The sequence below is a fragment of the Pyrus communis genome, chromosome 3 (assembly GCF_041283825.1).
Source record: "Pyrus communis isolate YQ-2024b chromosome 3, ASM4128382v1, whole genome shotgun sequence".
Lineage (NCBI taxonomy): Eukaryota > Viridiplantae > Streptophyta > Magnoliopsida > Rosales > Rosaceae > Pyrus > Pyrus communis.
In genome coordinates, this window is record NC_142567.1 from 9,102,687 (window position 1) to 9,115,758 (window position 13,072).

Consider the following 13,072-nt stretch of genomic DNA (forward strand, 5'->3'; position numbering starts at 1 on the left):
AAAAAATGTACTTGGACCCATGAAACCAACTCGAATCAGCCCGTTTGAAACAGACCGGGTTAGGTTAGGTCCGATTCCAAATTTAGAAATCTCAGAACCCGGCTCAGTCTGCCCTGTTTCATTTTTACCTGTTCCAGTCTGGTTCCTTCAAATTTGAGCCCTGCCCATGCCCACCCCTTAGCGCCACATCATCAGTTAACTGAGGTTTTGATGAAAAACTTAACGGATGAATGAAAGTATTCCAGAATTTTGACTTTAGTAGAACGAAAAAAATTTCATGTGCCAAATGTTGAAAATCAAGATTCAGGATAGTAAACTAGATTAACCTTTGAATTTATTTATAACAAATGTAATGAATAAAATTTATTTTACATACAAAATAAGTGAAACCAAGTGTGGAGATGTGATTTTGAATATAAGCATATGTCCACCAAAGATTATGAAAGAGTGTTGTTTACACTAATAAATGTATTTTCTCTTGAATATCTCATATTAGTACAATCTATATGTTATGTGAGTGAAATGTCATGTGGAGATGGAATAGTATAATTTGTTTCTATTTCTTTGTCTAATTTATTTTTTATGTCTTTAAATTATGACAGGAACATAATACAGCGAGAAATGTTGCATCCTTGTTGACGAGAGTATACAAATGTCTATGATTGCACCATAGTGTACCGCCCTGATTATACAAGCGCAGTTGTGGAACTCCTCAGTAGAAAAACACACACAAAGCTCATCTTGATCATTCGAACCTAAGCGGACAATTATCCAGTGAGACCGTATTGGATTGGAAAAGCTGAAAAGATGAATCTACTGAAATCTTATAAGTTTGTCAAGAGGTTCAAACCGCCAAATTATTTCACAAGTTGTCGGACGAAGTTGTGTGACCAATGATGTTATCAGGTGTGTGACATCAGGTCTTGAACTGTTAAAAATCCTTAACGGTCAAGCTAGGTACTGGTGTGAACTAAAGCAGCAGAGTTGTTTATTCAAATCCAAATATCTCGTACCCTAGATCTAATGGACTTGTTTTGATCCGTAAGTCCTAGAATGTTCTTTTAGCCTTCTTGACATGGTTTCTCGCTCAATCAGTGAGGAATTCATGACCAATCGATTCGGCGGAAGTGTGCGCCCAGTTCATATCGATTTTGACCGGAACGTTAGAAACATAACCTTTCCACAAGTTTACCAGACTTACCAGGACGAGTTCCATGTAGGTGTGAGGTTAAGCCGTCTTTTGGTAAGAGATTGGTGAAGATTGTAGTGCAGGTGATCAGCTGATTGCATCACTATCTTCACACTGAATTGAATGGTCACCACTCATTATCTTGCTACAATTTATAACCAGAATATTTGAACTGTGGAAAAGCTTGTGTTTCTTATATTTTCTCTCTTCCCCAAAGTCAGCTTATATAGTTGTTGGGAAGAGTGTACAAGGACTGAAAAGCCCATGAAAATCCTAAGTATATTCTAATATGAATATCTCTTGATTTTCATCTAATTATCACATAGATAATTAGGAGGTTAATATCCTCATGTGGGTGGAATATCCCTTGATATTTATTTATCTCATAAGATAAATCCTACAGTTCCATTCAAATGAAGACATTTGAAGAACCTAATGTAAAACATCCGTACAAGCAAAACCCAGCTTAGCAACGCCAAGAAAATCATCTATGAGAGTTGATCTGATCTAGGCAAGCTGCATGGGGGGTTATTGAAGACAAAGTTGCCGAGATCCATATTAAAACTCTAATTTGATAACTGATGAGCAACACAATTCTGCTCCCTGATAACATGCTTCATGCTTTAGCTTAGCTCACATCTAACCAATTGACTCATCAATGTTTTGCATCTGCTCACAATTATATCAAATATCAAGAGGATAATAGCTATCAACCAGATTTTGTTAGAACAAAGTGACAACAAACACCTCTGTCAATAAAATCTCCTTGTCCCAAATTGGCAGAGAACTCCACACGCACCAATCTTGAACCATCAACATTAAGCTTATACCCAACGAATATTAGGAGGTTCCCAAGCAATGGGAGCAGCCTTCCATTAGGTTTATGGGGGAGAACCAACTCAAGCTTTCACCTAGTTCTTGACTTTTTGCGTGTTTATTAACAAGCATGAAATCTGAAGGGCTAGTTAATTCATAACTCAATATTTGAAAATCAGGTATCAAATCAAAATGTTTATTTTTTATTGGTAACACATTTGCAAATTTGGTTTAAAATTTTGGTTACTTGATATTTTCCTAATGCAAATATCTTTTGACAAATAAAAAAGGGAATTGTTATTAGCACTCCAAAAATCTCATTCTACACTCCAAACTTTCTATATTAGGAAATAAAAATACACTTGTGAAGAGTGTAGAATGAGATTTTTAGAGTGTCAATAACACTTCCCATAAAAAATAAATACAAAGATAACTTTTGGGTGGTAATATCCACATATCCCTTTTTACTTTCACACACTTCTATTATCCTCGGCTGTTGATCAATTGAAATAGTCAATTGACATAAATTAATAAATGATATGTGAGAAGTATAAATAAATGTGTGGAGGGGCACAAAATGAAAATTACAGACACTGGGATTTGCTCTCTCTATCGCTGAGGGATTTTTGTGATGGATGGCAATGGCGGACAATGGCAGTCGTCTGCAAATGCACAACAGAGAGGAGGAGCTTCTTTTGCTTTAGAGAAGTCAGTTTCGACGACAAGCCCAACCGCTGAAACCTCCTCTGAAACATTTCGACCCTTCCCGTCTTTAAAAAAGGCCTCTTTACTCGTTTCAGCCCATCTTTTGCCGGAAACAGTATTCTCAGGTTTATCTCACACAATTATGATTTTTTTCCATTTTCTTTTGAGTTGCACAGCTTTTGTAGAGTTTACTGAAGTGAACCTCACTACGTTCAGTTGGGTTGCTGATAAATTCCAGACAATAAAATTTAGACGCGAATGCTTTTAATCGATTTGATGAGAAGTTTCTGAGCTAGTTTATTGCTTTTGAATGTTCAATGGGATCATATAAATGTGTCTGTGTGATAATTAGATGATTTGATGCTTGCAGCCTGGATGCACGAGAGAATTCAAGGTCCTCGACATTGCCATCTTCCCGAGATAAGAGAATTCCCATTTATGTGATGGTACGGGGCGTCCAAGGATTTGGAAGTAAGTTTTATTATGACTTTCTGTTGATGAGGCTATGATGCATTTTCATTCTTAATTTAATTGTTATACTCTTTTAAACAACGGAGTATGATCAGCTACAAGGTTGCAGCTAACTGTTTTGATCTCTTCCCAATTCAAGTTATATAAATGTACGTTCAAAATGTTTCTAATTTTTTTTTTTAATTTAGTTTGCTTTCAAATCGGACATAAACTCCTTATATGTTGCTCGATTTACTCTTGTTTCAGAATCAAGGCCTTAATTGTAGCTCTAAAAGCACTAAAGTTGGCTTGTGTCCACAGAATTGCAGTTGAGGTTTGGTGGGGAATCGTAGAGTGTTTCTCTCCTCTTGCTTACGATTGGTCTCTATATGAAGAGCTTTTCAAACTGATTTCTGACTCAAGTTAGGTTTGAAGTTGCATGTTGCCTTGTCTTTTCACTCAAACGTTAACTCTTCTTCTAGCAGAAAAGGGGGTGTTACTCTTCCACTTTGGATCATAGAGGTTTGTCTTCTTTGATATTTTGAAATCCCATTTGAAGTTATTAGTCTGGTACAATGCACATGTCTGTATTGGAACGCTTAATTTACCGGGTCATACTTTAAGAAACATAACCCATTTGGATGACTAAAGATAATATCAATGTTTGTTCAATTTCTTGCTTTGCAACGTGTTATGGTACTGTGTTCCGCATTAGCATACTTGATTTTAGCTTTGATGTGCTTAAAAAGCTTATCAATGCAAAGGGATGTGAAACAAAAACTATAGTTTGGCCTTCATTACACACCATCAGTTTGAATCTTGAATCTAAATAAAGAAGTTGACCTCGTCTTTTTTTCCTCCCAGATTGCTGATCAGAATAAACCTATATAGTATTGGGACCAAAATGGATTTTCCAATGATGATTATCTTACACTGGGAGTTGACCATGTTCCTCTCTTTTGTGGATGGATTGCTCTCCATTGTTATGAAGATTTCTTGTCAAGTTTTGCCAAGAAATTTGAATTCTTAATTGGAACTGTAATAGAAGAAATTAGTGTTGGTCTTGGTCCTTCTGGTGAACTTAAGTATGTTACAGTTACACTAGAACTGTATGAAGCCAGTCCAATGATTTCTTTGCAGGATTGTTACATTGCTCACACAGATATCCTGCACATCATTTTGGTGATGGTAGATGAATTTCCTAGAATCGGTGAATTCCAGTGCTATGACAAGTACATGTATGTTAAAAATCTTTCAATCCTCTGACAGAAATTTGGTTGCTATTGAATTTTTACTATTTACGACCTTGTTCCTTTTAGGATGGGTGACCTAAAGATGGTTGCACGCAAGGAAGGAAAACCTCGGTGGGAAGAGAAGGGACCACAAAACACTGGCTGTTACAACAGTCTTCGATCTGAAGTCCCATTCTTTGGAGAGGATGAGGAAAACATTCTTTCTGATTATGGGTGATTTTTACTTGTATGAAACTGATGAAAGCAGCTTGCTTAATTATTTCCCATGAAAATTTTCTGCATAGCTAAAGCCTAGTGTAACTTGCATGACATAATTACGTTTTTCGTTCTGTTCATGCACATTTCATCCTCGAACTACCACTTAGACTAAAATGCAAACGCTGAATTGAGTTGTGTTTCTTTAGCCATGCAACATTTTGTGTAGGTGCATGTAAACAACATGGGCCTGCAATATGTATTTTCAATCTTTACTGGAACTTTTCTTATAGTCGACACCACTTACTGGGAAAAGGCTTTGTTGTTGTTGTACTGGAACTTTTCTTATAACTAACTCCATTTGCTTCTAGGGGTTGTACTTGCACAGTGTTTGCTAAGTCTTAACCACTCTTACGCAACATGATTACAAAGTAGATATGTTTTAATGATTTAGTATGAACTCATGACAAGGGAACGGGTTTTTAAGAAACTGCACTAAGTTAATGCAATTTGATTAAGAATAAAAATGCATTGATGCTTGTCTTTCTAGAGAGAAAAAAATCATCATAGGATGTACTGGTTAGTAAACTAAGGACAATTATGGAGTATATTTTTTTGTCAAGGGCTGAAATAACCTTGTGTTCCCATGACAGGCGTTCTTGAGCTAGAAGTGTAAATTTTTTGAACTAGATTTGGTTGGCCGTAGAAACTGAATGCTTTACTACCAAATATGGGAAGAATAATTGGAATTGCAATTTTGGTACTACTGGTCTCATTGCATTGACAAATCCAGGTACGACATTTCAATTTTAGGAATATCGTCATATTCTCATATAGAAAACAACAATAAGAAAATGGATCCAAAAATATAGAGAACAAAAAGAACTAAGAGTTCATTCTTCCACAGTCCTTCAAATACTTGGTCTTGATTTTGGTGAGTGTGATTGCGGCATCTTTCATGTTAATCCTCTCTCCCGACAATGCTGCTGAGCAAGCTAAAGCTAATCTCATAACGGATAATAAGCAATCCCTTCTGCTTATGAAATCACCATCTTCCTCCACCCCAAGTATATCGGCATCCACAACTTCACCTATTGCAGCATCTGGAAATAATGAATCTGCAATCCATTGCTTTAAATCCATTTCCCCAACAAACATCTCGTCTGTTGGCTTCCTTTTTGTGAATGTCTCCATGAGCACAATACCAAAACTATACACATCCCCTTTAGTCGAAACTCTTCCTTCCATCCCATACTCTGCAAAATTTGTATGTGAATTTAGTTATACATGATAAAAAGAAAATTATAACTCCTAATAAGGCCAACATATACAAAATTGAGAAAATACATCACCTGGAGCCATATATCCAATTGTGGCTAGGGTCATGGTTTCTGTCATCGAATCTCCACCGCCAATGAGTCTTGCAATGCCAAAATCAGCGACATGTGCAACCATATCTTCATCTAGTAGTATATTGCTTGGTTTCACATCACAATGAACGATAGGTATCGAGTAACCGTGATGAAGATATTCTAGTGCCAATGCAACATCTTTCATTATGTCTAACCTCTGCAGGATGTTCATGGAGCGGTTTGGAGAATACAACCACTTTTCGAGGCTTCCATTAGGCATCAATTGAAGTATCAGGGCTTTGAAATCAAGTTCATCGCAGCAACTTATGATTTTAATAAGATTCCGATGACGAATATTGCTTAGCATTTCACATTCCTTATCAAAACTCTTGAATGCCCCTTGTAGCTGTAAATTGAAAACCTTGACGGCGATATCTATCCCGTCTGAAAGTGTTCCTCTGTATACTGAGCCAAAACCCCCCGTGCCGAGTAAGTTACTCTCATGAAATCCATTTGTTGCCCTTACAAGTTCTAGGCGCGAAACTCTTCTCCAAAGAAGTTGATTTAGCGAGGCAGTTTCTTTAACAACTTGGACATTCCTTTTCTTGCATAGTATCAGAATCAATGCAGCAGCCGCTAAGAGTATTACTGGTATGACCCCTGAGATGATATATTTAGCTTTCCTCCAATTTGGCTTAACTTTTGTTCTATTTTTGCACAGGGGAACGTGGAGTCGGGGAGCACCGCAAAGTGCGCCGTTTGATACAAATGAATCAGCAGAGAAGTTTCTGAAAGGCCCGCCGGTTGGAATTTCTCCTTGGAGTTTGTTGAAAGACAAATTCAGATGCTTGAGATACAAGAGTGCTTCCAATGACTTTGGGATCTCTCCAGATAGATTGTTTTTGGACAAATCCAAGAATTCTAGGCTTAGCAAGGTTTTAAATGAACTGGGAATAGGGCCTTCTAAATAGTTGTTTGCCAAGGACAAATTAATCATATTTTGAAGACCCCCAATTCTACCGGGAATGTTTCCGGAGAAATGGTTATTTGATAAATCCATATACGCCACATCTTTCAACTTTCCGATGTCTTCTGAGAGTGGTCCAACTAGAGAATTGGATGACAAGTTTAGGTGCAACATATTCTTGAGTTGCCAAAAGGAAGATGGTATTTTAGAAGTTAACAAATTGGACCCTAACCATAGACTACTTAGAGCTACTGACAAATTACCCAAGCAGGAAGGAATAGAACCAGAGAGCCGATTACCACCCAAATCTAACATGGCTAGGTTGTTTAGTTGGCAGAGTTCATGCGGGATATGTCCTTGCAGTACGTTATCCTTCAAATACAAAGCTTGGAGATTTTGTATTGAAGTTGGAATTGGTCCGCTCAACTGATTGTTTTCGAGGACTAATGTTATCAAGCTGCTCAAGTTGCCAATATCAACGGGAATGTTACCCCTGATGTTGGAAAAGCTTAAATCAACATCTAGGAGTGACGTAGAGAGATTCCCGCGAAAAACTGGAATCGTGGTGTTTAGTGGATTACCTCCCAAGGATAATCCTGTCAATTTTCTAAGATTAAACAAGCAAGAGAGAGTGCTTTCTACTTGTGGAGCAGAAGCATCAATCGTCAAACTATTCAAGTACAAGTAAAGACGCTCGAGGTTTTTCAAGGAACAGAGCGTGCTAGGAAGAAACCCGGTAAATGAGTTTGAACCCATGTCTAGCACCCTGAGCTTGGAAGCATTTGAGAGGTTAGGAAGTGGTCCAGCCATGAGGTTAGTTTCGTCTACATGAAGGGATTCTAGGTTTGGAGCGTTAAGACCGATGTTTGCTGGGAGGCTACCTGAGAGCGGATTTAAAGAAAGGCTTATTACTCTTATCATGGAGAGATTGAAGAGTTTGGGTGGGATGACGCCATTGAGATTATTAATCATCAGTCCCAAAATCTCTAACTGTGGAAGATTACTAATCTCATCTGGTATTGTACCTGTCACAATTTCAGCACATTTGCATTAACTTTGTAACTTCAATTTAAATAAAAACTAAAGTCTAAAAACGAAATGATTGTAAAACGCCCCCAAATTTATTACCTTCTAAATTATTGTGGTAAAGATAAATCCTGCTTAAGTAGGTCAAATTGCCCAGACTTTTGGGTATGCTTCCACGGAAATTGTTATACTCAAATGACACTACACGAAGCTCTTTGCATTGCCACAGTTTGGAGGGAATAAGACCATCAAATTGGTTTTGACCCAAATTAATTCCTCGAACACTCGGAAGATGCTCACACATATTGTCCGGAAGACTGCCACTCATGTTGTTCCCGAATAGAGCCAAAGTAATCAAAGAAGATATGTTGAGGGCAGGGACAAAAGCAGAGCCTTTTAGGGCATTGTCCTGCACAAACAACTCCTCCAGCTGACCTAAACTGCCTATCTCTTTCGGAAGTTCTATAAAATCAATCCGTGCATATTGTTAAAATCATGTATACATATATAGGAGCAGCTTCTTAGTGGGAATCCCATTGTACCGAAGCAAAGTGAGATACATTCTAAGGACCATATACTCACTATATAGGACCCCTTTTTTGCTCTAGAAGAGAAGGGTATTACACGGTAAATATATGATCCTAAGATAGTCCTCTCATCTTATTTTTTGATGAAGTTGAACAAGATCCCAGCTAAGAAGGGGGTTATATATATATATATATATATATATATATATATATATATAGCAAAACGTAAGTCATACAGTATACCTTCGAACTTGTTGTCGTCAAGGTGTATGCTCTTCACCATTGTTAAGTTGCCGATTTCTCTGGGTATGCTACCTGTTAAATATGTGCATGCATGCCAACAGAAAAGAAGGTCAAAAAAACAAACCAGATGATTGTTATACATTTTATAATATAGAGTTAAAATGTAACAACGATGTTAAATGTAATGAAGCAAGCAACACTAATTTATATGCCTAGGTGGTTGGTAATGGTGCTACGTACGTACCTGATAGTTGGTTACTGCTCAGATCAATTATTTCGAGTGCAGATAAGTTGAAGATAGCAGCGGGTATGAAACCAGAGAAGCCATTACCCAACAATTTGAAGGTTTGAAGTTTAGGGAAGGACCCAAACCACGAAGGAATGGTCCCCATAAAGTTGTTGTTTCCAAAGTTAATCGTCTTTAACCGGCGCAAACGAGACAGTTCTTGGGGTAGGGGACCATGAAAACTATTATTCTCAAGGCCCAACTCAACGAGAAATGAGAGGTTGCCTAGATGCGGAGGAATAACCCCAGCAAGACCCATGTACGAGAGATTTAAGGCTGTGACTCTGTGGTGGCGAGCACCGCAGGTAACGCCAACCCAGGTGCAAATGTCGGAATTGGAAGCAGAGGACCAATTGGCTGTCAAGATGTTTTGAGGGTCACTAATGATGTGAGCTTTGAGAGAAAGAAGCGCAGACTGATCTGTGCTGAAATTGGTATGAGCTATTGCTAATGCACCTGCAGTTAAGCAATTAGCCATCATCATCATAAAGATGTAACACAAGCAGTAGTGTATCATCGACAACATTTTCGACAATAGGAAATGACTTCTCTCCATACACAGTATATATATACTCTCCTTAATTGTAGGAGTTTTCGTCTTTCGGTTTTATTTCGATGGAAAACTTGAACTCATTACATTCACATAAATAGGGAAACAAGATGGTGTTACCAAGAATTGTGCACCACTTAGGCTGGCCCCGCTTCTACGTCGAGACTTGCATTGCCCGGCTTCTACTTCGAAGTGAGGAGACTTAGACTTCGAACGAGGACTTGTGATTAGGATTTTTAACATATCAAACACACCATTCATTTTTTGCTAATAACTTAGCTACAGGGGCATGAGATCAAAATAAGTTTAAGGGAGGTAAAATTAAGCCTTCACTTTTTGCTGATAGCTTTAGCTAGGTGAGGAAGAATGGTGACTCCAGTGAGAACGATGTGAGATTCAAGAGCAACTTGGAAATGAGACTAGAGGTGAGCAATCAATGGTAAGGATGTCATCTTTATTTGCCTTTACTCTTACTTTTCGGTGAAACATCATCATTGAACTTTAACAATATTGGTAATTTGTGCTGCACAGCTGGAGATGCCCAAATGTGGAATTGTAGTCTTCAGTTCACACTCAATCAAAACAAACAACATTGAAATCTCTACAATGCATTAAAAAAAGTATGTTAAAATTTATTGTTTTCTTGATAATTTAGAACTCATTTGATAATTATTTCGTTTTTTTTTTTGTTTTTCAACGCTTATTTTTTTGAAAATTGAAAATTTATTTTATAACTACTTTTAATTTTTTTTAAATAAAAAATGAAAAATAATGGCTAAACATTAAAAACTCAAGAAAGTGGTTCCCAAAGAAGTTTACAATTTTCAATTTTAATAAAAAGTGAAAAAAATTAAAAATTGAAAATAAAATGGATATCAAATGACCTGTCATTAAATGGTCACTGAAATTGAATGTCTCAAATCAATGTGAGCATTCCGTAATATTATTTTTCCATTTCAGTCAAACCCAGCACGAACAACGAACCAGAAAGCTTCAAGCTTCAAGCTTGAATCCCAATTTATTCATTTACCTCTTCTTCTTCTTCTTCTTCTTCTTTTCTTTTTCATTTTTAAGTTTTTAATTATATAAAATTAAAAATTGTTTTCTATTATTTAAATATTTTTAAATTCACATAGTAATATTTAATTAGATTTGTGGGATCTAGTTATTTGCCACATCAGCATATAATGGATTTTTTAACGGAATTGTGAAGGAATGATCACATTGATTTGAAGGTTTCAAGTTTAGCGAAGGACCTAAACCATGAAGGAATGGTTCCCATAAAGTTGCTTCCAAAGTTAATCGTCTTCAATCGGCGCAAACGAGACAAGACTTGGGGTAGGGGACCATGAAAACTATTATTCTTAAGGCACAACTCAACGAGAAATGAGAGGTTGCCTAGATGTGGAGGAATAACTCCGGCAAGACCCATGTACGAGAGATTTAAGGCCGTGACTTTGTGGTGTCGAGCACCACAGGTAACGCCAACCGAGTTGCAAATGTCAGAATTGGAAGTAGCAAACCAATTGGCGGTCAAGATGTTTTGAGTGTCAATAGTGATGTGAACTTTGAGAGCAAGAAGCGCAGACTGATCTGTGCTGAAATTAGCATGAACTATTGCTAATGCACCTGCAGTAAAGTAATTAGCCATAATCATCATATAGATATAACACAAGTAGTATATCATCGACAACAATGTGACAGTAGGAAATGACTTCTCTCCTTCGTATGTACACAGTGTATATATACTCTCCTTAATTGTATTAACTTTCGTCTTTCGTCTTTAATTCGATAGAAAACTTGAACTCATTACATTCACATAAAATAAGGAAACAAGTTGTGTTACCAAACCTTGTGCACGACTTAGACTTGCCCGGCTTCTATGTCGAAGTGAGGAGACTTAGGGTTGGTTTGATATTGTTGTGTTTTGAAAAAAAAATTGTTTCTACTGTGCTCTGAGAATAAGCAGCTGTGAAATAAAGCAGCAGAGTGTTTGATAAACTTTTTTGTAAAAGTGCTTCTCGAAAAAAAAAAGAGCAGTATTATAGTGTTTGGTAAACTTTTATGTAAAACAGTTATGATTGTGTGAAATAACCAAAAAATGTATAATACTAGATGTGCTATTAATTGAATTTTCTTAACAAATAAAGGTGAATTAATAAATATACTTTATTTTTAAAAGAAAAATATTTATAAACTTCATCTTAAATATTGACTAGTATGACAAACTACTTCAATTGAAATATTTTAGATTGAATAGCTAGGATTCATTAGTACAATATTGTTAATGTACTTGAAAGTAGTTTAATTATATGCATTCATCAAACTTGCCGCTATTCTATTTCATAATACTTCTATCTCATGTGATTCTTCAACTTGATAATTTTGGTATTCATCCTCATCATCATCACTACAATCGCTCGCTCCACAAAAGATCATGGGGTCATCAAAATGACTATCATGTTCAGAATACCTTCATACGTAGTTATGAAGAGCCATTGTAGCAATGACAATCTTCACTTGCTTATTGAACGGGTGTATGTTTCAGGTTTTTTTTCTGCTTCACGTTTTTAGCTTTTTTTCAAAACTCATTTTTGCTGCTTCACGTTTTCAACTTTTTTTTCACCAAAAACTGTAAAATTAACATATTTTTAAGTATTTATCAAATACTTTTTTAAACTTAAACTTTTTTTTATATCCGTTTTTCATAAAAACACATTAGTATCAAACAAGTTCTTAAACTCGAACGATGACCAAACATTATCATTGGAGATGCCCAAATGTCGAATTGTAGTCTTCAGTTCACACTCGATCAAAACAAACAACATAGAATTGTGATCTCTACAATGCATTTAAAAAAGTAGTTGTTTTTTTCATTTTTACCCCACCCCACCCACCCACCCGAGACCTAATGCTACCCCACCCTTTTACCCACACCACTAGGCTAGCCCTAGTGCTTTAAAAAAGTAGGTTTTTTTTTATAATTTTTTTATAAAAAGGTCGGGGGATGCAAATGTTTTCGTGATAATTAAGGATCCGCGCGATAACAATTTTGTTTTAATTTTTATTTTTTTGCGCTTATTTTTTTTAAAATTCAAAATTTGTTTGATTAATTTTATTTTTTTTAAAATGAAAATTAAAAAATAAAGGCTAAACATTGAAAACTCAAGAAACTAGTTATTGTTGTAATCATATTCAAAATAAGAATATGATTGTGTAAATCCTAATATATTTAGTGATATTTTGGAATATTACCTTTTAGTAGTTAATATCCTATTAAAGTTGTAATTCTAATAAGGTAAGGATTTAACACATAGTAATACTATAAATAAAGGCACAATAAGATGATACAACACATTTCTCACAATTAAATCTCTCTCTTCTCCCTCTCTAGTCCTAAATACAGTTCAGTCAAATAGGCATACTATACGTTATCAGCACGCTCTTGCTAAAAGTTAAGGAATTGAAGGATCGTAAGAGGAGGTTTTCTTCTACAAAATTCAAAGTCTTTTA

At 36.2% G+C, this 13,072-nt stretch overlaps 1 protein-coding gene and 1 long non-coding RNA gene across 3 annotated transcripts; one reads left to right on the forward strand and one right to left on the reverse strand.

The window, feature by feature from the left end:
• Nucleotides 1-2,580: 2,580 nt before the first annotated feature.
• Nucleotides 2,581-3,494, forward strand: LOC148697875 (uncharacterized). The gene is made up of 3 exons (XR_015960664.1): nt 2,581-2,835; nt 3,081-3,330; nt 3,428-3,494. It is a non-coding gene; the product is annotated as an uncharacterized LOC148697875 (long non-coding RNA).
• A 1,857-nt stretch (nt 3,495-5,351) lies between these two features.
• On the reverse strand, nt 5,352-9,980 carry LOC137714734 (uncharacterized). 2 transcript variants are annotated; one of them, XM_088690908.1, is made up of 6 exons: nt 9,680-9,980; nt 8,968-9,465; nt 8,724-8,795; nt 8,056-8,415; nt 5,961-7,952; nt 5,352-5,864 (listed from the first exon to the last, which is right to left on the reverse strand). In XM_088690908.1, the coding sequence occupies exons 2-6, from the start codon at nt 9,266-9,268 to the stop codon at nt 5,494-5,496; spliced, it is 3,096 nt and encodes a 1,031-aa protein (XP_088547034.1). In that variant the 5' UTR covers nt 9,269-9,465; nt 9,680-9,980; the 3' UTR covers nt 5,352-5,493. The 2 variants fall into 2 exon arrangements, with proteins under 2 accessions (XP_088547034.1, XP_088547033.1); XM_088690907.1 differs by lacking the exon at nt 9,680-9,980 and having other exon boundaries at nt 8,968-9,633.
• Between the last annotated feature and the right edge of the window lie 3,092 nt (nt 9,981-13,072).